Raw genomic sequence first — 26042 nt, 5'->3', positions numbered from 1 at the left:
TTGCGGTAGAAATAAAAGTCTTATCTTTGAGATAAAGAACTGATGTAAACAAACTAACCTTACATAAAACAAATTAAAAAAAAAAAAAAAAAAAAAAAAAAAACATAAAATTGATGTCATGGGAAATTCAGCCACATAGTAGTAATATATAAATCTCTTAAAATCTAAACCTAAACCTAAACGTAAGGACTAAATATTTATGCGCCTTCTCTTGCTTTCCTGATGTATTTGGTTAAAAATATAAAATTGATGTCACGGGAAATTCAGCCACATAGTAGTAATATATAAATCTCTTAAAACCTAAACCTAAACGTAAGGACTAAATATATAAACAAACTAACCTTACAAAAGCTGAACTTTATAAGCTAAAATCTATACCGTGAGTTGTAGATCTTGAATGCTATACCGTGCGTTTAGGGCTTCCTACATCTGGAGAGAGAGAGAGTTTGCAGAAAACAAAGAAAATCTCTCTATAGCTTAAGAAACACAATATACTAAAATCAAAGAGATAAAATTTTCAGAGGACAAAATATTATAGATAATTTAAAAGAATTTTGGTTTAATTCTTGAACACCGCAACTCCATAAAATTCATACTAATAATAATATTTTATGATAGCGCAGTTAGAATTTTGGTTTAATTCTTGAACACTGAATTGGAAATTGATTATATGAGTATTCAATGGTGAACAAAGTACTATGTATTAATTAATATATAAACAAAACTAACCTTACAAAAGCTGAACTTTATAAACTAAAATCTATACCGTGCGTTGTAGATCTTGAATGCTTTAGGGCTTCCTACGTCTGGAGAGAGAGTTTGCAGAAACCGTGACTTTATATTTCTTAACTTGAGAGAGGGGTAAGGTTGCTAGGGTTTTGTAGATCTTGAATGCTTTAGGGCTTCCTACGTCTGGAGAAAGAGAGAGAGTTTGCAGAAACTGTGGCTTTATATTTCTTAACTTGAGAGAGGGGTAAGGTTGCTAGGGTTTTGAGGAGTTATAATTTTTATTTATTTTTTATTTTTTAAATATTGTGCTGACGTGAAAAATTGTGATACCAGCAAAGGTTTCGGTTTTATATATATATATAGATATATAGATTGGAGTGTAGTTCTGTGCATATGCAGGGATACAATTTTAAAATCATAGTTATATAGTTTAAATTATACATTTTTTTAGAGGAGTTCAAATTATACATGGAATTAATTTACATTTTTTTAAAACCATAAATTTGTAAAATATGTAATAGTTTCTCATTATATATATATATATATATATATATATATTAGTTTTAATTGGTTTTAAACACTTTTATTTTTGCGCCGAATAATTCTTTTGCCACAAAAATTTAAAACTTAAATGAACATGCGGCAGTAAATTAGACTCCAATTGAAATCCAATTTAGAATCTAATTGGATTTGGACTCCTCGAATTTTACACTCAATAATTCACTTAGTAAAAATTAAAAATTAAATGAGACACGTGACGTAAAATTGAGAACATGTCTAATTAAAATCTAATTTGATTTTCTCTAAACTTTGGCTATTGATATATGAGTAATGCTACAGTCGGAAACTATTTTACAACATTTTTACAAACTGTTGATATTACCAACTTTTTATTGGTTTTCATCTAGGCCTACGATTTACATCACAAGTAGTTTGTAAATTTTTATGTAAAAATGTTTGTATCTCTAGCATTATTCTTAATATATATAGATATATAAATAGCATTTAAATTTCTGTTAAATATTATTTATATTACATTTTTCTTTAGACAATATATAGGCATAAATGTCTAGCAAAAACGTAGTGAATAAAAGGAGAGAAAAAAAAAGGTTGAAAAGTATAAAGCTAGTTATTATCTTACGAAAAATATAATTTGGACATTAAATTGAGGAAGTCAAATGTTATTGAAAATTTATTAGACATTCTTCTCTCCTTCTAAAAAAATTAATTAACCAAAACAATTCCTAAATTTATGTCACTATTAATTACTAATTGATTTTATTTGTGCATGCCAACCTATAAAATACATATTGACGTAATTTGCATGATTATGTCAATCATGTCCTTTTATATCCTTAATTTAAATTTGATCATTTGTCCGTATTTATAAACTTTAAATCTATTAACCAAATATATTCCTTAATTTATGTCCATAATAACCAAATATATTCTTATAAAATGCATATTTAACGTAATTTGCAAGCGTGTCCTTTTTAAAGAGATTTTAATGCCATTTTAAAAGTGTTGCCAAGGGGGGAGAGAGAGAGAGAGAGATAAGTCCAACCATTCTCTTATAAATAACGAGGAAACTTAAAGGGGGCATGGTGAACTTGTTTTTATCATTTTTCACTATAGAATAATGGTTAAGATGGCCTCCCATAAGTTTCCTCTAACACTCATTATATATCTTTTGTTGGTTTCATGCGAGGCAATGGCTTCCAAACGAAACAAACTCCTGTTGAATAGTCTCTCTCTCTCTCCCTCTCTCTCTCATTTTGAAGCAATATAATTTTTTTTGTTTTACTCTACGACTGATAGTTTAACCTACATCTTCTTTCGTATTTGTTTCAGTGAATGACGATCAACACATGAACTATCCAGAATGCAATTCTTCAGGGTGTGAGGAAACACCACCACCTGGTACTACACCGGCACTATCGCAACTTTCTTGTTTTAACAATCCTATTAAAGAAAAAACATCTGATAATTTTTACCATTTAATACTAACACTTTGTATTTGTTTCAGTGAATGACGATCAGCGTATGAACTATCCAGATGAATGCGATTCTACAGGGGGTGAAGAACCACCACCACCTGGTAGTACACCGGCAAAACCGCAACTTTCTGGTTTTAATTAACAATCAGTATCGGAAAGTTTCTAGCTGATCGACAAGCTTAAATGATTACATTTATTCCTCGACTATTAGCAGCAGTTCCTCCATTAAGCTTGTATTAAATACTTTACCCTATGATTGTTAGTTTTTTTTTTTTCCTATGAATTATGGAAAAGCTAAGAAATCTTCAAACTATTGATTTCCAAGTGTTACTCCATGCATCAAACTATTTTTCTTTGTTAACTTTACATGAAATTAAGAAAAGGTTGAGCAAGTGTTTCTTTCCCTCCAATTGTCACTTCATGTAATAAACAATGATTTTTCATATAAAATTATAAATTAAGGAAAATATTAAAAGTCTAAATGCTTTGGATCGATAAAGGTTCGTGAAACCTAGTGCAAATTCACATAAACCTAGGACACAATAATGTTTTCAGTCTTGGGTAAGACTCGAGCCCAAAACCTGTATGTAAGGTTAGTGAATTGTGGACCATTTAAATTGAAGAGATGGAATAATTAGACCGGGCCTTTTACTTGTGGTACAAGCCCTGGCCCACAGTAGTTTTTTTTTTTTTTTTTTTCAAAGAGCCCATAGTAGCTCAAACAATAATAAAAAATAAAAATGTAGGGAAAGCTGGAAAGGTAAGAGAACAAAATATTAAAACACTCCTCATTAATAATGTCATGCATATAATGACATATTCAACAGGATTCAGATCCTCTAGATTTCCTAATCTATTCTACCAAATAGATTTTCTTAAATATTAACAATTCTTTAATGATTTAATAATCTAAATTTTATCATGTCAGCATTTCACTAACAATAATTATAATTATTTTGTTTGCAACATTATTACATTATTTTAAGAGTATTGTTAGTGGAATCCTGACATGCCAAAATCTAGACTCTTAAATCATGAAAGAATGATTTAAGGAAATCTATTGATAGAGTACCCTAGAAAATTTAGTGAATCTGAATCTTACTCAATATAGTGTTTGTTTGGATTTGGCAAAGAACACAATCACTATAAACGTGTTTCTCTAAAAAAACCTAATGACCCTAAACGTGTTTCTTAAAAAAACACTTAAGTTTGAAAATTAAATAATTTAATAAATTAATTTGTGGAGGCTACAAAAGTTAACTACTGTTCAACAGACTTCGGTTTTATATAGTATATAAATTATACATCAAATCCCCCTACTACCTGTAACAAGGAATTATATATTTAAAAAAAAAAAAAAAATTTTCCTTATTTGCTTGTTTGTTTTGGTGGAATGATGCTCAATTGGTCATTACTTATTACACCACCCCTGGAAACTGGAAGAAAGTCCTCGCACTTCTTGGGGGAAAATCTTCATCATCTAGAATTAGTATGTGTTGCGACCTTTTTGCCCAAACTCTTTTGGCATCTAAAGTCCTCCAAGAATACGTTGGTAAGAATACCTTATTAGAATGGGGAACACCCTCTTTTGAAGCAAACAGACATACCAATTGGTTGAGTATGCTTGTAAGTGGTTGATCAAGAAGGGTAACTACGAACTGGGCTCATCTCACATCACTATTTGGTTCTATTGAGGTCATTTAGGTAAGCATTCCTACCACACTACTCTTCCTTCTTCTTTTTTTCTTTTTTTTCTTTTTTTTAAAAATAAAATAAAATAAATACTTCAATACTTCAAAGAGGAAGAACTTAGACCATACATTTTGGTTGAAAACACTAGAAAGTATAAGTTAAAACTATAAGGCTATTGACCATCCCAACTACATTACTTTGTTTTGACCAATGTTAGGGTAAGAATTGTTTTACAGTTTGTTATTATAAATAGTATAAAAGATTGAACCTCTATAATGACTTGTTCTTTACCATCATGTCAAGATATCAATTAATGTCATATTTTGCCAATCATATAAGGAAATTTGGCCTTTATCTTTAGGTTAGTAACAAGAAATAATTTTTCTTCTTAAATGAAGATTCAAGATCTGAATTGGAAGCCAATGTATCTACAAGTTTCTCCATCTTGATTATTGTATCTACAAGTAAGAAGAAAAAATAGTATAGCATTGTTAAAGAACCATTCAAACCATAGATTATTTATAGATTAGCAGTTTATTGACTGTTTTGTAGAGAATTGGAAGTGATTTAGGACGTCTTTTAATTAGGTTTAAATGACATTTGTTTTTTAAGCAAAACCCGTTATTTAAGCTTCTCAATTAATACTTTCTCCTAAAGTAGGCTTCTCCATTAATACAAGATTTATGTTGGAATGTAAGTTTAGAAAACATTTATACTTAAGTGTTGGCGTGTGAAGCACTAAAAAGTTAAAATAGAAAGAGTCGCCCAAAAATATTTATGAAACACGTTATTGATCCAAAATAAAAGAACTAATCTGTATAACATAAAGTAATTATATTTCACCGTTGTTATTAACTTTGGTTAAAGGTTGCACCAATGGAGAGAATCCTCTCTCCTAAATCCGCCTTTGTGCACCTTCAAAGCAATGACAAAAATTGAAACATTCTTCATTGTTGGAATGTCCATGATGATTCAAATCCTCTCCCTCATTTAAGATATACATACATATATACAAGTATAAACATAATACCATCCCCATGTCCCTTTCTGGTAAAGATATCTAATGCTTCCAGACTTGTATATAAGGAGAGTTATAATTGCTCAAAAATTGTAAACAAATTGAATGATTTGAATGAAAACAAGGGAATTAACATAAACAATCTAGCATTGTGAATAAAAGCTCTTCAAGATGTCAATTAAAGTGACTCAAACAGTAGACAGGTTTAGATTCAAAACCATTCAACCAAAACAGAATTATCCTTACAAAATTTAAAGTGAAGAAACTGCCTAACAATTGTACCAAATTGAAACAAACAAAATTATGGCACCAAGTTTACTCATCCTCCTGGCTGCGCAACCTAGCCAGTTTGTTGGTGACAACAACATCCAACTGCGCTGCACGCTCAACAATCTCCTTTCTCTTCCGGGTCGATATGTTGTGTGCTATCTCAGCACAGTAGGTCCTGAAATTACATCAACAAGTAAATAATAAGGGAGAAAATTCAAACCAAGAGAAGGAAAAAGAGATTGCAGGCACATGAAAGTAAAAAAGTGTTAATATTACCTGTTGTGCATCATAAGAAGTTCCAGCTCCTTGACATTGTGCACAACAAATTTCTTAAATCCATTGGGAAGAAAGTGGCGAGTCTTTTTGTCTGAGCCATAACCGATATTTGGCATCAGAGCACATCCTTTGAACTTCCTCCTGACACGTGAATCAATACCCTTAGGCCTTCTCCAGCTTGGCTGCCATCCACAGGTATATTTAAATAAGTTAGCATTCATAGATCCATATAAATTATTAACAAGAAACATAACCACAACAACATTCAGATTCATGACTTACGAGCAAGTATGTGACAAAACTATTTAACAGGTCATGATTCTCCAGTCAAGAACAGATTTAAATATAATATTGGTCTTAAACCTAAACATTCAGTGCCAAGCAGGAAGACCAAGGTCTGTTTCAGCTTCAAACCAGAAATTTGTATCACTTTATTATCCTAATCTTCCATTCTAATCTTAGCAAATTAGTTCATCATAATGCAACAACTGCAATAAAATACTAACATATCAAATAACACAGGAGAAAATAAATAGAACAAACAGAACTCCCTACCAAAGGCCACCAAGAATGTACAGGCCTACTGCTATATATCACAACAAAAACATTATCTATTTCAAAGAAATCCAGATAAAGAGCTAGATTTCCAGCTCCCAAGAAACAATATTAATGCATCAGCCCTCATGGGGAGTCTCCTTGTGTAGATTACCCAAAGCTAACGTCAACAACCCTAGAAAGAATAAAGCTAACCAGAATGGAAATCTTTATTTGGTTTTCCACATACAATATTCAAAGAGTTCTACAATTCTGAGCTCCTTTCTTTTCAGTAAGGTTTGACAAAACTAAGTCCAAAAAGGAGGACCTTGATCATGTGAAAAATGATCAAAGAGATGCAGTGAATCACTTTCATCTGGTCCTTAAAGATTCCAGAATGTATGTGAAAGACTCCATAATCTTTGACATAGGTAGAACAAGATCGCAGAACTGTTTCCTTGGTTCAGCTGATGTTACAGGTGGTACAACTCTAACCATTCAGGCAATCACCAATATATGAACTAAAGACTTATGCCTTTACCAAAAGAATTATTTGTATTTCAAAACAATCATTTTCTTCCATAAGTAAATACTTTGTTAGATAGAGACACCCAACCATTTAGGATGTGTCCAAAAGAACAGTCTGAAATTTAAAACCACAAAAAAAAAAAAAAAGAAGGAAGATGGTCCCAAAAGCCAACATCTGGTCATACAATAATCTCAAGAAAGAAAATTTAATGGAAAAAAGTGAATGATCACGAAAGACAATGTGAAAGAGCATAACAAATTTCACCATTCTACTGTCCTTTTCAAGAAATAAGCAAATCAACAAGCCAACCAATTCACCAGAATTTTACACATGCTACACCTGTCCAGATGACTATTCCTTTAAAGGAGTTTTCATTTTAAAATCAACCTAATGCGTCCACAAGTACACAAAATGCAATCCGTTGAACCTTCATACACCTTATACTCCTCCAAGGGAAGTTTCTAATGGTATTACCTCTAAAAGATGTGTAAAAGAAACAGACTCCGAATTTTTCCTTATATGCCAATTTCCAACACAGTCTGACCTCACCATTCAGCATCGTTGAAAGGGAGATTGGTGTACAACAAATGACACGAAAGGAAACAACTGATTCCACTTCCAAACCTTGAATAGCACATTAAAATAAATATGTTTCAAACAATGAGCATCTGTCTCTTATGATCGTACTATATCAGAGGCAAAAAAAGTATCCTTGTAAACCACTAAAAGAAGCAAACCTAGCAATGAGTCCTTCCCACATCACATCAAAATCAAACCTGCCCAACACCACCCACTGCAAACTTGATGAAACACAAAAAGCAATTGCATGGCTCCATACACTCTTCTCGACAGGCTCATACCAAGGGATCTTCAAACTTTGCAGAACTCCATTGACCCCAATAATTTGTGCCCACAATGTATCATGCTCCTCACAATAATTCAAACTACAACAATGATTCAAACTACATGATTTTCTAACACCAAGTCCCACTGTAACTTGTATATTCTATTATCACATAGTGGTATAGTAAAAAGGCAAAGGAAATAAAAGGTAGATTACACAAGGTGCTCTTCCAAAGTATGAACCTGTAATCCTAGGATATGTATGGTTTCTTCCAGCTGGTTTCAACTTTTTCAAGAATAAAATATCTACATCTGATATGCATCTGATAAAGATATGGCTCCTAGTTTTAAGTTTCTATGCTCCCCCTAACCCTCTCTCTCTCTCTCTCTCTCTCTCTCAATTGTATTACGGCCAAACAAAAGGGCGTCAAACAGCTGTCTAACAGGCATTTCATGTTACAATTTCCAAGAATAAGCATGCATCAAAACATCAAGAGCATCTTTCCCTTCATAGCACGTACACCCCTAGTGAGTTTGAGTCATACAACTAATGTTTTGCATCACCATCTACTCATTACCTTAATGCTAGGACTTAGACACAAACAGAGGCCAAAAATAGCTATGCAGGTCTCTAATCTTTAATCTTATACTCGGATGTGCAAGTTTTAAAGACTTGTAAAATGTGCCCGAAGCTGCCATAAATATTAATGGAAACATGTGAAAAATATACATTTGCAGAAAGCATACGGTTTATACTCAAGATTTGAACAAATGGGTCCCCGTCCAATCAATCTAAACATTGTCAAACGATGACATAATCCCAACAAACATTTGAATTAACAATTCAGACCAGAATAACACACGCAAACATTAAAATTAGATTAAAACAACAAAAGGGTATGAACAAAGTTGGGCAAAGAGACAACCTTGACAGAAATCTTCCTGTCACTTTGTGGGCGCTTGAACTGCTTCACACGCTTCTTAACAATCTTCTTTGTCAGCAAAGGAACAGCCATTGTTTCTATAACATCAAAAACAAAAAACCCATATAAGGTTTATAAATATATCTTCAAAATAGTTACAGAGAAATTGAAAATGTTATAGGAAGATAGAGAGAGACTCACAGGTTTGTGAAGGCTGCTCTGCCACTGGTTCTGAAGGATACAAAGAGAGAGGGCTAGGGTTTTAAGTTTTAAGCGATTATATATAGGAAAGAGTCACGATTTGGTGCGGTCAGGGTCACTATAAGAAATTATGTTTCGCGTTTAGGCCTACCCTTGGGGGCCTCATCCTATTAAATGGGCTTGAAGAAGGCCCATTTGGCCTCGACCAACAGTAATTATATGGTACATAAATTCTCTAATTTTAATCTAGATGTAATATATATGAATTTGAAAAATCCAATGATCTTGAAAAGACCCATATAAACCACCCAAAATCAAATAAAATGTCACCTTTTTCTGGCTAAAGATTGAAGTGAGTTTGAGAGTTCATCGGAAGAGAATCTTAGAGACCAAGTAATAAGGTTCTTAAAACTTCTTATATCTAAAAAAAAAAAAAAAAAAAAAAAAAAAAAAAAAAACCATAACTTACGAGGCTTACTAGCAGTTCCAAATGATAATTAGTTACATGCAAGTAAATTATTGATTCTATTCATTTCAAATTGTTAGGCATCTATTCCATTTTAGAATGTCCTAAAATGAAGTCCTCTTTGAAGAGTCAAAAAATAAATTCTTTAATATGTGTCTTACTTTATTTAAAAATTCAATACCCCTCTTTCACTAAAATTTAAAGTAATGAGGTTAGTTTTTAAAATTTTTACCATTTTATGTAAAAGACAATACATATAGGCCTATCAAAATAGGATGGAGGGAGTATTATTTTGACTAATGTTTTTTGTTTTAGTTTTCTTTTCTTTGCATGCATTTTAATTTTGTTAAAACAACAACAAAATGTTTATTTTATTTCCTTATATCACCTAATAAATTTTTAATTTCCTCTAAGTCATTATATATACACACACACAACAAATTTCTCACGTGCATTACATGTGATTGAAACGAATTTGCAATTCATTTAAGTATAGTTCTTCGGTGTTGTAGCCTAGGTTCCTAATTGAACAGAAATCCATGATTATTTTGATCAATGTAATAAACAATTTTTTTTTTCTTCTTGAATTAAATAAAAATAAGTTACATGCTCATAGTCTATTTCAAATATATGTAATCTAATATGATTTGTCAAACAAAAATAACCATTTGGTCAATTTTTCTAGCTCTCTAGGAAAACCTAGATGCATGTGAAACCCTTTTACTTGGTTCAACTCTTTTTCTTTGGTGCCTCACCAGTAGGGCTTTTGAGAGAGCTTTAAAACGTTATTTTGCGTGATTCCTTCACTGGAAAATCCATGAGTCTTGAATACATTGCCATAGATGAGATGATATGGTAGTGGTAATGCTTTAATTTAACGAAACATGAGGATCGGGGGTGAGTTTTCGGGTGCAAATGTGAGGTATCTAGAATGCATGCTTGCTATTAAGGAAATTTTCCAAGATATTGTGATTGAAGGAGATGCTAAACTCTACTTTGATGCACTTAATAGGGATGTCCAGAACTGTTACTGGAATGTAAAGACTTTGCTATCAAATGCTGTGGAACTCAAGACTTATTTTGCTAATTGTTTTTTTTTTATTGAGTCAAGAGAAAGTATAATGTTGTAGCTCATGCTCAAGCTAAGATTGTTTCTCTTGTTTCCCTTGTTTTCAATTGTAATAATTACTCCCTCCCTTCTTATGTGTGGGAAGCTTGGGAGAGAGTTATGTTGATTGTATATTTTGAAAGTTCAAATAGTGAATAAAAAGCCTTTGAACGTTTAGACCCCCAATTACAAAATAACCAATTCAAGCTTTATGACAAACAACTAGTGTGCAGAAAATGAACAAAAACTATGAACAGAATTGGTAAACAATCTAAGTCAATTAAAATCACAACCACAACAAATAATAAAAGACAAAGATAAAAGGAAAGGAAGATGCAAACACAATGACAACACACGGTGTATTATTGAAGAGGAAACTGAAGCTCTCGGCGTAAAACCTCTCCGCCGCCCTCCAAGCGATAAGTAATCCACTAGAAAATGTAGTTGGGATACATGAACAGCAATAGACCCTCCAAGCCTAATTTACCTAGTGTACCTAAGCCCTCCAAGTTTCTTGCTCCAATGAGGTTGCGCCGAACCTATTTCTTTTCTAGCTTCCCGGATTCCGCTACTTGACCATAGCATCAACAAATGTAGATTGGTTCCTTCCTAACTGCTTCCCAGAAAACAGCTCTCTCACAGTAATGGATATGGTGAGAAAAGGTTTTGGTAAAAAGACCTCTCAAGGGTTTAACAATGGAGAGGAAGAGAGTTGAGGAATTTGAAGAGTCTTTTATGTGAAGATTGTGGATGAATCAATCTTGTATAACTCTAGGGTTTCTCTCACAAAATTCTCTCTAGAATCTCTCTTTCTTTTGTGGGTATAAGGGGTATTTATACTGGGATGAGAATGGAATGTGAAGAGTCAGGTTTTTCAAAACAGGGCTGGCTTGCAGCTTGACTAAGTCGTGAGATCTAGTCGCGAGATAACAAAACGGCCAGTTGTCCTATTTTGTCCTGTAGTGCTCCAGCTAGCATGACGCTTCAACTTCTGGCATGCTTGACACGTGTGCTGCTTCTGGCGGCTTGAAGCCGCGAGTCACCTGCGAGATCCAGTCGTGAGTCTCTGTTTTCTTGCACACTCTTGAGCATTTCAACACTCTATCTCACTCACTACCCTTACAACAATCCCACCTAAATACAGGGTTACTAAATGCTGAAATACAAACAAATTTGGCACGGAATAAAGCCAACAAGATGGTCGATTAAATTCAACCTTACATATTCTATTCCTTTGGTTGGTTAATTCATGGTTTTAAAAATCGGACTGGATCAACCAATTCAATCGAGAACTAGACACTAATTCGATCCAATCAAACCCTTAAAACCAGTATAAAAGGGGTAAAAATTAGAAGCCAAGAAAAAAAACGGTTTTTTGACCATACTGACTTTTAAAACCATAGCTTAAGAGCATTCTTATCAAGGAGGGTATAATGCTAAAATGCTATATTTGACATCCAAAACACTAAAATACCTTCTACATCAAACATGCCAAATGTTAAAATTTTTAACACTCAGCTATAGTGAGCTGTTAAAAACAAATATTAATTTTTTAATCCCCACCCACACGTGCCAAGTCCCTCTACCCTTTCTCACACGCTGCCTCTTCTTCCTTTTCTTTTCTAGTTCAAACTCAACACGCCACCTCTTCTTCCTTTTCTTTTCTAGTTTAGACTCAACATGCTACCTAGCTACCTTGCCTTCTTCTCACGCGTTGCTTCCCTTCCCTCAACCAAGCTGCCAAAAATCCAAGATCCTTTTCCCTCTAACCGAACCCAAAAAGCTTGAAGAAGCCAAAGCCGCTGCCAATGATATTTGGCAAAGTTGCCGACGACGCTAGTCAAAAACCACCAAATCTTTCATCTCTCTCTTCCATTCTACCACCATGGGTTTGTGATTTGTGGTGATTGTGGGTTGGATTGTGGATTTTGTGGGTTATGGGTTGTGATGGAGGTTGTGCATTGTGGTGGGTTGTGCTGGAGGTTGTGAGTTGTTTTGTGAGTTTGTGGGTAGTGTTTAATGGTTGTAGTGGGTTGTTTCATTGGGTGGCAATGGGGTGTGGGTTGTGATGGGGTTGTTTGGGCTTGTTGTGGTGGGTGGTGGTAGTGGGTTGCATTGGTGGCTGGTAGTGACTGTAGATTGTGGTGGCTAATAGAGTAGTCGGAGAGGATGAGAGAGGTGAACTAGGTTTTTTTATTTTTATTTTTTTTATTTAATTAGGTTGTTTATATTATTTTAATGTGTAGTGTGTTAAAATAAAAAGCTTTGATATTGAGTGTATTTAAAAGTGAGATTTTTTTTTTTTTTTTTTTTGGCTTTCGCATAGTGTATCCTCCAAACTTTCAATTAGAGACTAATCACTGTTCGCGTCGGATGGGCTCACGAAGGAATAAAGTGTTGGTTCAGGAAATTCTTTTCAAGGTGCAGGTAGCAAGACTCGAACTAGAAAGCACACCCAGTCGAGCCTAGTACAAGTACCTTGAGACCGAGAGTTTAATCAACTTAGCTAACCCCTTGGGTTTAAAAGTGAGATGTTAAAATGTATAAAGTGACATTTTGAGGTGTTAGATGCTATATTTTTTAGCATTCTTGATGTGAATGCACTAATGAAATGGAATGTTTGTTTATCCAACAAAAAAATAAAAATAAAAATCATTGATGGGTGGTGCTGCATTTTGCTCTAATGAGATTTTTGAACCTGACCTATAAAAGATATGGGCCTCGCAAAAGCCTTATCCTTTCCAAGTGGATTTAGAGAACCTTCGGCCCAATGATCACCACCAGGCTGCTTTTAAGCTTTTAGCCTTCCACAGTCCACACCATGCCCCACGTGACACCTTCATGAGTCTATTGTGGCTGACCCACACGGCGTCAGCGTGCATGTAAAATGTAACGGAGTTCACATTAATTTGGTCACGCAATTCCTGACTTGTGACTTGTGAGTTGTGAATACAACATGGCATTCCAATATATAAATCATATCCTTGGCTCCTTGCATGATTAAATCAATCACTTTATTTTTGTTTTTTGAAAGAATCAGGCTGTAAATTTTATTTCAGTTGAGGTTTTTATTTATTTATTGTTTTTGTTGTTTATAGAACCACTTTAAGTTGAGTTGAATCATAGCGATATGGGCATAATAGTATTAGACAATGGCATTCCCTAAAACATAATATAAAATCTAGGCAATACTATAGTACAACATCATCATATGATAGAGTATCAATAAATATGGTGTTACAAAATATTTTACAATATTTTTCAATGACTTTTGAGATGTGATTGGTGTATAATAGAAGTAATGTTAATAGAGGGTTAATATGAAATTAATATCGCACCAATCATAATTGGTCACATTTTTTATTATAAAAAATAGCCACCTTAAAAAATTGTGAAAATTTTGTTAAAAGGAAAAAGTTGTCCCCCATAGAATATTAGTGTAGAATGAGTGATGAATAATTCTCTGAATACGAGTAATGCAAATGCACTTTTAAACAAATTGGGGCTGAGTTAGATATATTGGGCCTTGTAAGAGTCACGTTAAAATCCCAATAATATCTCTATCACTCTATGTTCTGTATGATAAAGGTAATAGAAAAATAAGAGAAATAAAAAGTTTTGCCCCCCTTTTCATATATCGACGTTTAGTTGGAAACTTGGAATGAAAAAAAAAAAAAAAATGAATAGACAAAAATGCATTTCCTTTTCCCGAGGATTTTTTTGATAATCGAGTAGGTTGTGAGGAAATAAGTGTGGGTTAAAATATAATTATTATTATATTTTATAATATATATCGATGCATTTCACCAATTCATGTTAAGTCCTCTAAAAAAAATCATTAATTCCTTCTAAGAATTTTTGGTGATCTAAATTCTAATATTACATTTTGGTAAACAATTTTATCATTAAAATATAAATGATCTATTTTTAATTCAAAACATGTCAATTTATTTAAAAATATCTTCAAGTCTATTATGATCATTCCTATTCTTTTTTTTTTTTAAGAGAGTTTCCACCTATGACGTTCGTTCCTGATGATACTCTTTATCATCAAACCAAAACACAAATAAGATTTTTGGTGTAAGTAGGGAATGAACTTCAAATCTCTTATTCAACCATTAAAAATAAGATTGCATAAAAATTTAACTAATATAAAAGATAAACTTACCATAAAAGGAAAAAAAAGCCAAAATAAGATAAAAAGAAAAGAAAAAAAGAATCATACACTCTTAATGTGATGATCACTCAGGTCAAAGGATGGTGTTTAAATCTAAAAAAGAATTTTACATGATATATGTTCTAGATAAACATGATTGCATTTATGTAGAAGATAAACTTGCCAAGTCATAATAAAGGAGGAAGCAAAATGATACTTTTTGGATCATTCCTACCTCGTCGCCATTTGGCTCCTAATTTTCTGTGCATTTAGGAGGGAGTGTATGTGCCCAACTCCCAAGTCAAAGTGTATTAATAGTAGTCCACTTTGTATTTTCTTTAATTCCTTTTTTTTTTTTTTTTGAGAAACATTTTCTTTAATTCCTTAATCCACTATTAGTGAAAAATATTACTCTATTTCCGTTGATCACTTTTCTCTTTTCCACCTTAACAAACAAACAATGAAAAAAAAAGTTTAAATATATTATAGGTCCTTAAAAATTTAGCCAATTTTAGTCCCAATTAGTTAGAACAATGTAAGTGAGTTAGAACATTTTATTATTTTTGTTAAGTCAATCTCTATCATTCACTATTTGATTGGATTACAACTTCATACATCATACCAACAACAACTAATCTTTATTAGTGACCAATTAGGAAAGTTTGGAAAGAGACGGAACTACCCTAAGGGGAAAAAAAACCCCTAAAAGATAGTGGTAAAAGTGTTAGGTTTTTCATTTTATTTACTTCACTAATTTTATCTAGAATTTTATGTTAGTTTGATTTAGTTAAATTTAATTTTTATTTACATTATCGGTCACTTGTAGTGATTTTGTTATATTTAATTCCTATTTATATTATGGTTAATAATGCTTGTACATATTTTTTTTAATGAGATAATTCGATAGTTAGGGGAGAGGATTTAAATTGAGTATTTTTTATATTTTTTAATTTTAAGTGCAGAAATTTACATGTAAATATAATTGACATAAAACTATCATATATCTGGAAAGACACTTAGCATAAATTGGAGTGTATTGAAAATAAAAAAAAATACTTGGCTTCAAATTATAATTCAATGGTAAGGACATTTTCTTATATTTAGTTTTAATTAATGTTATGGCTTTAAGACTGCCTAAAGAATAGAAAATTTTTAGGTACTCACCAGTAATGTGGTGCTCTCTCATTTTACATTTATAATGGGATCTATAAATTTAATTAGTGAGAATCATCATGAATATGAGAGGAATGAGCACTATATCACCATGCTCCGGGAGTACCTAATAATTACTTTCCAAGGATGGGTGAGATTTGAAGAAAAAAAAAAGAATGAAACTTAAATGTGATCAGTTTGTTATTTTAAAATTTGTAAAAACATGACTCCATAATAGAATGGGGGATGAGTTTATTACAGATAATTTGGTAGCTAGTTTAATTAAAAAGAAATTGCTAAGAAGTTTGCCTCTTTTTTAGATTTTTTTTTAAAAAAAATTCTATATTCAATAGGGGAAATTTGAACTTTAGATGTTTTCATTAAAAATAAGTAGAAATGTTAATTTCAAGTGTACTTAAATGCCCCTACACACATGTGAATGTTTGTATGCTTGTATGCCAACCTGAACCTATTATCTATTTAAGTTTGTCTCGAATTGTGAATCAAACCATATAGTTTGGTCCTCCAACTCTGAAATAACAAAAGTTTCTGGTTCCACTCTGTGCATCCCATTTGGGTTTTAAACTTTTAATAGTGGGAACCTGCATGGGCAGAGGCAGAGCTGTGTAAACCTACCAAGAAACACAATGGGATCAAAATGAGCATCGATCAAAATAATATTCTAAATTAACTAGCTAGTTGACTAGTTCCTTCAATGGAAGGTACACGTTGAAATCACATCTTCAAAATTCCAAATATGGTATAAAATGCTTTATGAGGTATTAAATCCGGCATTAACATGAATCTTGTCTTCCAAAAGTATACATTGAATGTAAATGAAGACAGTTTTTCATTACGTGGGCGTGAGGTTCGACATGCATGGTTCTGAGTACAAGTGTATGGACAGTCTCATCCCCATATGCAAGTTTGTCCTCAATGTCTTAAGTATCTCACTTATCAACTATCTAAAAAATGAAAAAGTATCTCACTTATCTACCAATCTTCTATTAATTGCCACCAGCCATAATACTTAATAAAGAGAAACCCCGCATGCATGCCAAGTGTTACTCCACTTCCTTTCCTTTCCTCAACCTTCTCTCTCAAGGACTAACTTTTGATTGCATTGCAAAGAAACTCTCACTCCATTGTCAACTACTCATGGTAAGCTTGCTCAATGAGTTCTTGAATATTATTTTCTTATGTTCTATCATATTACAACTCTCTTAAAATATTAATCGTCATATATTGCATCAATTATAGGTAAGAATACCTACCAATTGTCTTCTTAGACTCTACAAACGTGAGAGTTTTATATATTGAGGTTGCGTTTGGATTGGGATGAAAATTCTGCGTCTGCGTTTACGTTTTTTTTTTATTATTTTTTTTTTCATGCGTTTTTGAGCGTTTTGAGGGGTGCGGCTACTGTTCATGCACTGTTCAATGAACAGTAGCCGCAAACTTTGACTTTTTAAATATTTTTGGACCAATCACAACACATCGTGTACTGTTCACGGATCCACAAATTTCACTTTTCAACAACTTTTTCATTAAAAATGGGTCCCACGATACTATTCACACATTTAAAAATTATTTCGCTACAGTGTTTTTCAGTTTTCAGTTTCAGTTTTCAGTTTTCAGCTGTATCCAAACAGACCCGAGTATGATCTTTTGTATCATGCCTAATATATGTGACTCTAGTTACTTTCTGATGGTGGTGGGGTTGAAATAATACATCTACATAGCTACCATTAGAGCTATAGGGTTATAGAATATAGAATGGGACCAAAGTTTTCCCCTTTTATAGGGGATAACAATATCACTTGAATACAAAGCCTGTGGTCCATTTTTAGAGTGTTGAAATGAATAAAATTTGGTCACTACTTTGTTATATTATCCTGTACAAGGATATTCTTTCACACTTTCGCTTCTTCTTGCTGTTCTGATTGTTATATGCTTCGATCACTTATTTTTCTTTTCTATCTCCTCAAAATAGGTTCTTGAGATGAGTCCCGAGAGAGAAGAGTATGCGGATTGGAGAGGGAAAAACGCAGATCCCAGAGAGCATGGTGGAGTTAGAGCCGCAAGCTTTGTATGTGGTAAGATATTTCAACTAAGGGGTAATCACACCTTATTTAATTGTGGTTAATTTGATTTGAACGCGATTGGTCAATTTTGTGGTTTTATAATTTTCACTTTATTTACTAGAGGTTTAGGATTTGTTTGGTAACGTTGTTCTAGTAACGTTGTTTGTATTTTTTGGAAATACGTGTAGATGAAAAAATATATAAAAATTACTAGTAATGTTGTTTAAAAATTAAAAATACGTGTTTAAACACATGTACCAAACGGGAACTTTAATTGTGTTATTTCCTTCTCTCATTTACTATTTACTTAAAAAAAAGTTTTTATTTATTTATTTATTTTTTTATATTTTTATATTTTATTTTATAACTTCTGAGTGCATTGTACAAGTTTGGGAGACTTTTTGAGCTTATTTTGATGGACCCCACCCCAAAAAAATAAAAAATAAAATCAGAAAAAAAATTTATTCTCCTTTTTACGATAATTTTAACTTCAACAAATAAGTACTAACATCTTTTATTCTAACAATGACACATAAAGAGGATGAGAACTACATCTATCTTTCTAAACAATTTTTTTTTTATTTAATTTTTTTCCTTGTTAATATAATATTCCGTAAGTTTTCAAAAGTACAAGAGACTCTTCTTTTTGAAGTAGCTCTCACATTAACTTATTAATTTTCTTTTTTAATGGGTGAAACTGTGAAAAAATTTCAAATCCCTACATATTTGACATAAACCTCAAAGGTTTTGCAACTTTTTGTAGGGATCAATTCCTCCAAACTTAACTCTGCCCTTGCACAAAAGGTAATTGTGGTAGTGGTAAACACTATTTTTAGAGTTGCAAACAAATTATGGGCTGTTTGATCCTATGGAAATCAAATTAACTCATTATTATTCTATATGATTTTATCTCTCTTTTTTCATTTTGCATTTTTTGGCTTGGTTTCTCTTTGATCTTGTCAACATACAGTACGCTGTAAATGAGCCACAACCATCATAAAATCAGTTGGAAAGTACCTTTAAATTAGATAATGGAGTAGTATAAGCTTTGTTCTATCATCCATGTGTTGATTCTTCTCAATCATGCAAATCACGTAGATGTGAGAATAAGACTTATTGATTTAACTTAACAATGCTGTAATTGCACCTCATTTTTGTGTGTGCAGTGGTGGAGGTATTGGAGAATTTGGTTTTCTTATCAAATGCCTCAAACTTTGTTGTATACTTTCTGATGTCTATGAATTACAAACCTGCTGAAGCTTCAAACATGGTGACCAATTTTATGGGAACCTCTTTTCTGCTCACGATATTTGGTGGATTCATTAGTGATTCATTCATCACAAGATTCAAAACCTTCATCTTCTTTTGTTCAATTGAGTTGCTGGTATGTTATCCTTCAACTCTGTCTTTTCTTGTTTAATTTCTGTTCACATGGTCATGTGGTTTAAGGAATTGAAAATTTGAAATAGTGCAAGACCTTTTCTTTTTCTTCTTATGTGTATGAGTTATTGTGAGTGAAATATGAACAAGATATTTGGAGGAAATCATAAGAGTAGCCAAAGTTTTATTTTAGGTTCTATCTTATATGCATGATATTAGTTGGGTTGTTACCAAGTGACACCTTAATTAGATAAGGTGGAATAAAAATCCACTCGCCCCCAATTATGGTATGTTATTTGTCTGATTCCCCCTCCCCCTATTTTGGACTTCATTCACTTTACATGTGGCAAGCTGTAATTAGCGGAAAAAAAAATGAACAATTTATAGTGGGACAGAGCATTGTTATTCACGAATGTGCTAAATGTAGCCAAAATGTTTGGTAATACAATGTACAATGTAAATTAACCTGCCTAGCCAGATGGGATCTTTAAATCTTTTTATTTCCATCACAAATGTTGGCTACCAAATTTTGCATCCATGCAATGTTTTGTGCAGCAAAAGTCAAAAGTTTTTCATAGCTCTTGACGTATATAAACAAATTAAGATGACACCATTTTTGTAGGGACTTATCTTACTGACAGTCCAAGCTCATGAACCACATTTACATCCAGCCATGGGTAGAAGGCCTTCAGGGTCACAAGCAGCCATTCTTTACGCTGGGCTCTATGCTATGGCCTTTGGTGTTGGTGGTGTTAAGGCCACCTTGCCTGCTCATGGTGCTGATCAGCTTGACCACAGCAATCAGCGACTCATCTCTGCCTTCTTCAACTGGTTTTTCTTTTCCCTATGTACTGGTGGCCTCATATCTGTAACTTTGATGATTTGGATTGAAGAGAACCTTGGTTGGAATTGGAGTTTTAAGATATCGGTGATAGTCTTGAGTGTGACCCTTTTCATTTTCACCATTGGTTTCTCATTTTACAGATACAAACTTCCTGGTGGAAGTCCATTATCAAGGATCTTTAAGGTAAAGCAGAAGTTTGTTATTATGGTTTCAACTTTCAATAGACTTCATTCACATGTCAGAGAATACTTTTGGCTAAATTATAAAATTAAAATTTGGCAAAAATGCAATTTACGCTGGCTAACTTTGCTTAAAAATCATTTTAGTCATCTAAGTTTGAAATTGGTCATTTTAGTCAATTAACTTTACCTCAAAATCATTTTAATCCTTTAAGTTTGGAAATAGTCATTTTAGTTGATCAAGTGACTTTATCCAAAAATCATTTTAGTTCTTAAATTAAGTTAGCTGTTTGGAGTGATTTTTTTAGCAAAGTTACCGGACAAAGTGAGTACTTAAAAGACTAAAATGATTTTTGGGCAAAGTTATAAAACTAAAATAATCAATTTCAAACTTAAAAGACTAAAATGATTTTTTGGCAAAGTTACTACACTAAAATGATCAACTTTAAACTTAAAGGACCAAAACGATTTTTGGGCAAAATTAACATGTGTAAATTGTATTTTTGCCTTAAGATTTCTATTTATAATCTATTTTTAATTTAATAATTTAAATTTTATTTAATTTAATGGGTTATAGTTAGCTCAACTTGTAAAGTCTTTGATGGTTGAATAAGAGATATGAGGTTCAATCCACACCTATATAAAAAACTGATTGATGGGTTTGATGATAAAGAGTTATCATTAAGAGCGAACGCCAAAAGTTGAAACTCTTTAAAAATTTTATTTATTTATTTTAATTTTAGGCCTTCAACCTTCATCCATTTGCAATGTAGTCTTTTCATTCAATCTACACTGTAAATTACTAAAATTAACGCTGAGATTTGATGGAACAAGATGAAATGATTACTTTCTCAAAAAAAAAAAAAAAGATGAAATGATTAAATTGAGTACATATATAAGTTAAAAGACTGAAATTAAAAAAAAAAGAAAAAAAGCTTGAAGTATTGAATTAAAAACAATCAAAATTATGGGGTACAATTTGTAATTCAGTCAATACAATTTTGAATTTTTCTTTCAATTACTTCTTATTTGCTTATTATTATTATATATTATCATTTGGCTTTATGTTTGTGTCCAGGTGTTTGCTTCTACAGCTCGAAACTGGAAATTATCACCAATAGAGAGAGTGAATGGACGATCACATAGCAAGTTCAAGTAATTGATTAATTTTTCCTTATTCTTAAATTAGGTGATTTGTGCGTGCCTAGCAAGTACCTTGACATGAATGAAATTCATCACTCACTTCACACAAGCACATTTGAGTGCATGTGCACACATAAACACAATGTTAAGTGGACCTAATTTACCATGAATGATGAATCCTATACAATAAAATAAAAAGAGTAAGAAGAAAACATCTTTTTAGCCCACTTCATTGAAGGGCCTCTTACAAGCATGTGGATCTCACGCAACCCAAAACCTTGTGTCTTAAATGTTCAATATAGCATATAGAGCATGTGTAAAAGATGATTTTGGCAGATTTGGGTAGGAGAGCAACAAATACAAGTTTCAAATCCTTGATAATTTATGTAGAAGGCAAAAAGTCATAGTAGATGGGGGCAAAAAGTCATAGTAGATTTTTACATCTCCCACACTCAAGCACATATATCACAGAATCAAGGATTGAAATCTGTATGTTTCATTAATTAGCAAAATGATTACAGAAACTACGTAAATACTAGTCTGTACAGGTGTGAACACAAAAATAACCAACTAACAACCTATCACACGTGCTAGCTACAGGATTAACTAACTATCCCACGTGTTAATACTTAAGTAAGCTCCTAAACACACTAAGCTACAGGTCGTATGGTCATTGTTCTTCACTTATGCTTCTCTGCCGTTTATGCTCTGTTATAGAATCAATTGCTGTGTGAACAGTGCTATGACCCTTTGTGTTGCTGGCTTCTACCTTGCTCTTGCTACTGATCTTGGCAGCTTCATCTAAACTCTGATAACATAGAAACTACCTCTAAAACAATTAGGAAAAAAGAAGGAAAAAAAAAAAAAAAGGCAGAAGAGGGAGAAATTTTTGGTTTTTACCAGTGCAAAATCTTGCTTCATGTTGTTTTCAAAATGTTTACATATCATTAATTGTCTCCTAAGTTGACAAATAATACAAATTTATTTGCAGGATTCTAGATAAAGCATTGATTGACAACACAGTTACTGCAACTGATGTGGAGGAAACAAAAACCTTTCTTGGCCTGCTTCCCATATTTGCAACCACAATTCTGATGAACTGTTGCCTAGCTCAACTAATGACATTCACAGTGCAACAAGGGAACATCATGAACAGAACAATACACCATTTCAAAATCCCTACTCAATCATTAACAGTATTTCCCCTCATCATCATGCTTGCTTCGATTCCCTTATACGAGCAGTTCGTACGTATTTTTGGCAATGAGAAGGCTAAAATGTTCCAACCACTTCGGAGGATTGGGTTGGGGCTAGCACTGGCATCAGGGTCCATGGCTGTGGCAGCTATAGTTGAAGTTAAGAGACGTGAGGCTGCTGAGAATAATGTCATATTGTCTGTCTTTTGGCTTGGGTGGCAATACCTTTTGCTAGGAGTTTCTGACATGTTAACTCTTGGGGGAATGCTTGAGTTTTTCTACTCAGAGGCACCTGCTAGCATGAGAAGCATGTCTACTGCATTGTCATGGTGCTCTACATCAATGGGGTACTTCCTTAGCTCAGTGCTTGTGGGCATAACCAATTCAGTGAGTGGAAAATATGGTCAACCATGGCTTGGGGGAAAAAGTTTGAATCAAACCCGTTTGGATCTATTTTACACCCTCCTTTCCATTCTTAACATCCTTAATCTTTTGGCCTACATGTACTGTGCCAAGAGGTATTAAGAGTTTGAAAACTGCAGACTAAATCAGTATTTGAAAGCTTGTCGCTGTAATCGTAAAGACTGGAAGTATATATATTGAACTGTGTAAAACTATACAATGAATTGTCTTTATATAGGCAGATATGTAAGTGCTGGACAAGTAATATGAGTACAGTACAAATAAAACAAAGCCGAGAATTCGTTGGACTTGTAAAGCATTGTGCTGTATGTTATTAAAAGTCATTTTTAGTAGAATGATACTAGCATATACATGTGTAATGAAAACGAACTGAGTGCATTGCCAATTGTACTTCTAATTGTTTGTGTATGCAATTAAGAGTTTATGGGTTGAGACTTGAGAGTTAATTACGGCTAGGAGTTTTTAGTAAGAACTAGTCAAACTTTTTCTCTTTTCTTCCTCTCATTTCCCTCATCGCTCATCTTCTCAGTCTCTCCTCTTTTTAGGGTGCCTACATTGAATCAGTCAAATCCATCAATCACTTTGGCTTCCACAAGACCCAAAACCGCAGTTAACCATGGATCTTATTCATTTTATATGGATGAATATATTTATAGTATATACAAAACATAGTAGATCAATGTTTGATCAAAATTGTGGGTTTAACTCAACTGAGGGAGAAGTTTCTTGAGGATGGTCTAAAGATGCTTCAAACTCAAAATCTCATGGATATCATGGAGTCTTAGAAACTAAAATGGTTGAATTGAGCTCTGTTGTTAAGTCTACTTCTAATATAACATATCTATGACCCATTTGCCAAGCCATTTCGTGGCCAAAACGTACAACCCATAATTCGGCTTAGGTGACTATGGTGTTGCCATCTAGTTGCCCTGATGGTTTCTTAAATGGCCACCTGCCACAACTGATCCAGAGTTTCCTACGAAACTTCTATCCGTAATAATTTAGAGTTGTGAACATAGTAATATTAATAAACATCATATTATTTTATTAGGTTACTTATTTTATCATCCTAAAATATTAATAAATTAAAAAAAAAACCAAAATAAGATTATTTATTTGTTTAAAGTTGTTTTCTATCTCACCTTTAAACAAATAATAATATGGTGAAAAAACTAAAGCATTCATATTAATTTATGCAAAAATTATTATTTATTTTAAAATAAGAGCTTATTTTTCTATGTTAGCTAACTATTTTTAAAACACTTATATCTAATTATCCATTCTATACCCTATGTCATTAAAATATCAATTTTCTTGAATTTCTTAATCATTTATCTCTTCACACACACAAAATTACCATTCATTTTTCCTTCATCCTTGGGAAACGGAAAAAAAAATTGTATAAAAAAGCTATAGTGATCTACTTGTATATTTGCACAAGAGTAATGCTAAGAGCGCCGAATTGAGCACAACTTTGTGCCAAAATTCGCTACACGGTGAGTTGTGATTCGCAAAGATGTGTCCCCACATGGTCCACTGACACACCTTTGCTAATTACAACTCGTCATGTGGCGAGTTGTGGCACAAAGTTGTGCCCAATTCCGTGGTACTAGCATAACTCTTTGCACAAACACTGTAGCAAAATCCCGTTTTACATAACCGGTTCATAATTTGATGTTGGTGATTATTGATTTTATTGGCTATATTTTCGGTTTGCAAAAGGTTTATTTCCAAACTAATTTGGAGAGAAACCCTTTAAACTCCTCTTACAATTTTTTATTGGATGTGAATTTTGAAAATCTAACCATTGGATTACATCTTATTATATCCTCCATACTTGTAAAATTTCAAGAAGATAAAAAATCAATAATTATATCATCAATCAAATATTTAAATTTTAAATTTTTATGGTCTAAAGTTATGCATAAAAAATAAGTTTATTGATCAAATAGTAAATTATATTTGATTTGAACGGAATTTGACATATGTATTAAGAACATAAAGAACACGCAATCCAATAGTTAAAATTTCAAAATTCACTCAATAAAAAGATATAAAAGAAGTTTAAAATGTTCCTCTAAGAAACCTTGTCCTTTGGTTTTATGCTATTTTAGCTTGTGTGAACTTGCCAAATATACATAAAACCAATTACTGGGGCATATGGGTCTAGATAAAAGCTCTTTCTTATTTTATTTTCAAGAAAAGATGTATCTATCTATATTATTAATAAGAGGATTTTTCTGTTTCATCTTCAATTTTTGACGTACTAAAATGTTCTCATACAAATTTTGAAATAATATATTCTTTATTTTAACTTTTTTCCTACAAAAAAGCAAAAAAGGTTAAAACAATAATATTATCTGACGTACAAAAGGGGGAAAAAAAAACTGTTATTCTCACCACCTATTTGTATTCAAATGTTTGATTTCTATTTATATTTGTTATCTATTTGAATTCAAATACTTCAATTATTTTTATTTAAAAAAATTACAAAATTATTGCTTAAAAAAAAAAAACCTACCTCATGTAAAATGTAAAAACTACTCATTCTTATTCCAAAATTTCTATAGTTTTTATTTTTAAATTCTTTAAAACATTCCAAAATTTTTGTTATCCAAATTCTATATATTTATCACAAATTCTCATCCATCCACACTAACGTATTTCATCTTTCTTTTGTTCAAATCTCAATTTTTTTTACTTATTACAATTCTTATCCGAATCAATAAATTCAAATGTCCTATTGGTTTTTTTTTTAATATTATTTTTTTAATTTATAAGATAGAATTTCTTTTTTAGCTTAATCTAAGTGCTTTTATATGTGTGTGAAGCTCTCTCCTGGAGACTTGAATCCCGGTCTTTACTCTCCACACCTCACGAGTACTTATACTTGTGAAGT

At 32.5% G+C, this 26042-nt stretch overlaps 2 protein-coding genes across 3 annotated transcripts; one reads left to right on the top strand and one right to left on the bottom strand.

Moving 5' to 3' along the window:
* Positions 1–5565: 5565 nt before the first annotated feature.
* Positions 5566–9152, bottom strand: LOC126698946 (60S ribosomal protein L32-1). The gene is made up of 4 exons (XM_050396465.1): positions 9013–9152; positions 8815–8909; positions 5983–6164; positions 5566–5881 (listed from the first exon to the last, which is right to left on the bottom strand). Exons 2-4 carry the CDS (start codon positions 8902–8904, stop codon positions 5752–5754), a joined length of 402 nt encoding a protein of 133 aa, XP_050252422.1. The 5' UTR covers positions 8905–8909; positions 9013–9152; the 3' UTR covers positions 5566–5751.
* Positions 9153–17737: 8585 nt separating this feature from the next.
* Positions 17738–23514, top strand: LOC126698944 (protein NRT1/ PTR FAMILY 4.2). Of its 2 annotated transcripts, none has more exons than XM_050396462.1 (5): positions 17738–17990; positions 19145–19362; positions 19981–20385; positions 21460–21536; positions 22516–23514. In XM_050396462.1, the coding sequence occupies exons 1-5, from the start codon at positions 17897–17899 to the stop codon at positions 23243–23245; spliced, it is 1524 nt and encodes a 507-aa protein (XP_050252419.1). In that variant the 5' UTR covers positions 17738–17896; the 3' UTR covers positions 23246–23514. The 2 variants fall into 2 exon arrangements, with proteins under 2 accessions (XP_050252419.1, XP_050252420.1); XM_050396463.1 differs by lacking the exon at positions 17738–17990 and adding an exon at positions 18678–18782.
* Positions 23515–26042: the final 2528 nt, after the last annotated feature.

The sequence above is a fragment of the Quercus robur genome, chromosome 9, assembly GCF_932294415.1.
Source record: "Quercus robur chromosome 9, dhQueRobu3.1, whole genome shotgun sequence".
In the NCBI taxonomy this organism is placed as follows: Eukaryota; Viridiplantae; Streptophyta; class Magnoliopsida; order Fagales; family Fagaceae; genus Quercus; species Quercus robur.
The sequence above is the reverse complement of the archived record's forward strand: the minus strand, read 5'-3'. Positions and strand labels throughout refer to the sequence as shown.

What these genes read in the sequence shown, in the direction of transcription:
- LOC126698946 (XM_050396465.1), bottom strand. Translation starts at nt 8,904, where the DNA reads ATGGCTGTTCCTTTGCTGACAAAGAAGATTGTTAAGAAGCGTGTGAAG. An exon ending in ACAGGAAGATTTCTGTCAAG is followed by an intron (nt 6,165 to 8,814) that starts GTTGTCTCTTTG and finishes TGTGGATGGCAG; the next exon opens with CCAAGCTGGAGAAGGCCTAA. An exon ending in CTTCTTATGATGCACAACAG is followed by an intron (nt 5,882 to 5,982) that starts GTAATATTAACA and finishes ATGTAATTTCAG; the next exon opens with GACCTACTGTGCTGAGATAG.
- LOC126698944 (XM_050396462.1), top strand. Translation starts at nt 17,897, where the DNA reads ATGAGTCCCGAGAGAGAAGAGTATGCGGATTGGAGAGGGAAAAACGCA. An exon ending in AGCCGCAAGCTTTGTATGTG is followed by an intron (nt 17,991 to 19,144) that starts GTAAGATATTTC and finishes TTGTGTGTGCAG; the next exon opens with TGGTGGAGGTATTGGAGAAT. An exon ending in TTTGTTCAATTGAGTTGCTG is followed by an intron (nt 19,363 to 19,980) that starts GTATGTTATCCT and finishes CCATTTTTGTAG; the next exon opens with GGACTTATCTTACTGACAGT.